The sequence below is a fragment of the Egretta garzetta genome, unplaced genomic scaffold (assembly GCF_000687185.1).
Source record: "Egretta garzetta isolate BGI_Z169 unplaced genomic scaffold, ASM68718v1 C8650190, whole genome shotgun sequence".
NCBI lineage: Eukaryota > Metazoa > Chordata > Aves > Pelecaniformes > Ardeidae > Egretta > Egretta garzetta.
Window position 1 is genome coordinate 1 of NW_009269417.1, and position 1,340 is coordinate 1,340.

Below are 1,340 nucleotides of genomic sequence, written 5' to 3' on the forward strand. Positions count from 1 at the left end.
AAAAAAATAAAGCTGGGATTTACCGGGTCACTCGTGTCTGCTGGGCCTCCTGATGTATTCAAGTGCTCAATGATGTCCTTCAAATCTTGTGCCATACGCTTCAACTGAGCATCTATGTTTTCAGCCAGTTTATAGCTGCAAAATACACAGGAACCAAGGTCAGAATATTTAAAGTGGACTTCAGAAGACCTCCTCCCAGTCACACCAACTTCAGGCAATCAGAATTAGCTGCCATGCCTTCCAACCAAGACTGGCAGAGACGTGGGAGCAGCATCACGAGAGGCATTCTGTCACACAGAGGAAGTAACTCCTGACCTTTCTGTCCTGACAGGTACATGGAGACAGACAAGCAATAGCGCGGAGGGCTTTCTGGAAGGTTTTGTCAGAACTGAAAGAACCAGCTGGTCTGGATTCTTCAAGATTCATCTCTCCTGAACCAGACAGACACTTCCCTGAATCACCCTGCTACGACTCAACACTCAAGGCTTACAAGGGTGCTTGAGCCAGTCACAGCGCATCCTGCTCTTATCACTCCTATCACTAAGTAATCGCTAATTTTCAGAGATTATGCCAAAATTAGTAACCTTCTCCCAGACAGCTGATTAGACCAACATCCAAAGAGCTTTTCATGCTGATTCAAGGGCTTCCAGTCACAATTCCCCTATTTCTAATGCGTAAAATCCAAGTTGCCATGTATAAAACAGGATTACGTATTTGACAAAGGCTGTTGATAGTTCAATATTGCCATGCATCCCAACTCTACTTTTCTTGCTCATTGATCATCACCACATTAGCCGGCTCATCACATGTTCAAAGCAGATTTTTGCCTTACGTCCTCTCCCGTTCTTCATCTGCGTGCTGCAAGTAGATAGTCCCGCTCTGTTCCTTCACAGACTCCTCCAGAGGGGTCAACAAGTCTTCAAGCTCTTTCTGCTGTGACAGAATGAAGTCTAGTTCCTGATCCAATCTGGAAAGAGAAAATGTTACCTCCTCCATTTAGAGGTTTTTACGTTCTAGATCTGCCACATCACAACGCAAGAAGATGCAAAACAGAAACAAAATCGTCTCAACAAAATCATAGTTTCGTACCTCTTCTGATCAAGCTTCACTTTCTCTACTTCTCTGTGTAACGAAGTAATCTGGAAACAGAAGACACTTAATTACACTATGAAAACCTCAAAAGTCAACTCATAAAGAAGAGTGGTGGAACTGAGAAAGCCAGCACCACACAGATGTCCACTAGAAACAAGACACAGTTGCATAAGGATTTACAGACCAAACATGGAATAACGGAGGTTTGGCTTTGAAATCTCCACCCTAAGGTAACTTGTTACCATAGC

At 43.7% G+C, this 1,340-nt stretch overlaps 1 protein-coding gene across 1 annotated transcript; it reads right to left on the bottom strand.

Moving 5' to 3' along the window:
- Positions 1-5: 5 nt before the first annotated feature.
- On the bottom strand, positions 6-1,155 carry LOC104133956 (nuclear pore glycoprotein p62; the record flags this gene model as incomplete). The annotated part of the gene is made up of 3 exons (XM_009647431.2): positions 6-135; positions 833-967; positions 1,090-1,155. Coding segments are annotated over 3 exons (331 nt in total), but the record flags the coding sequence as incomplete, so codon positions are not given.
- Between the last annotated feature and the right edge of the window lie 185 nt (positions 1,156-1,340).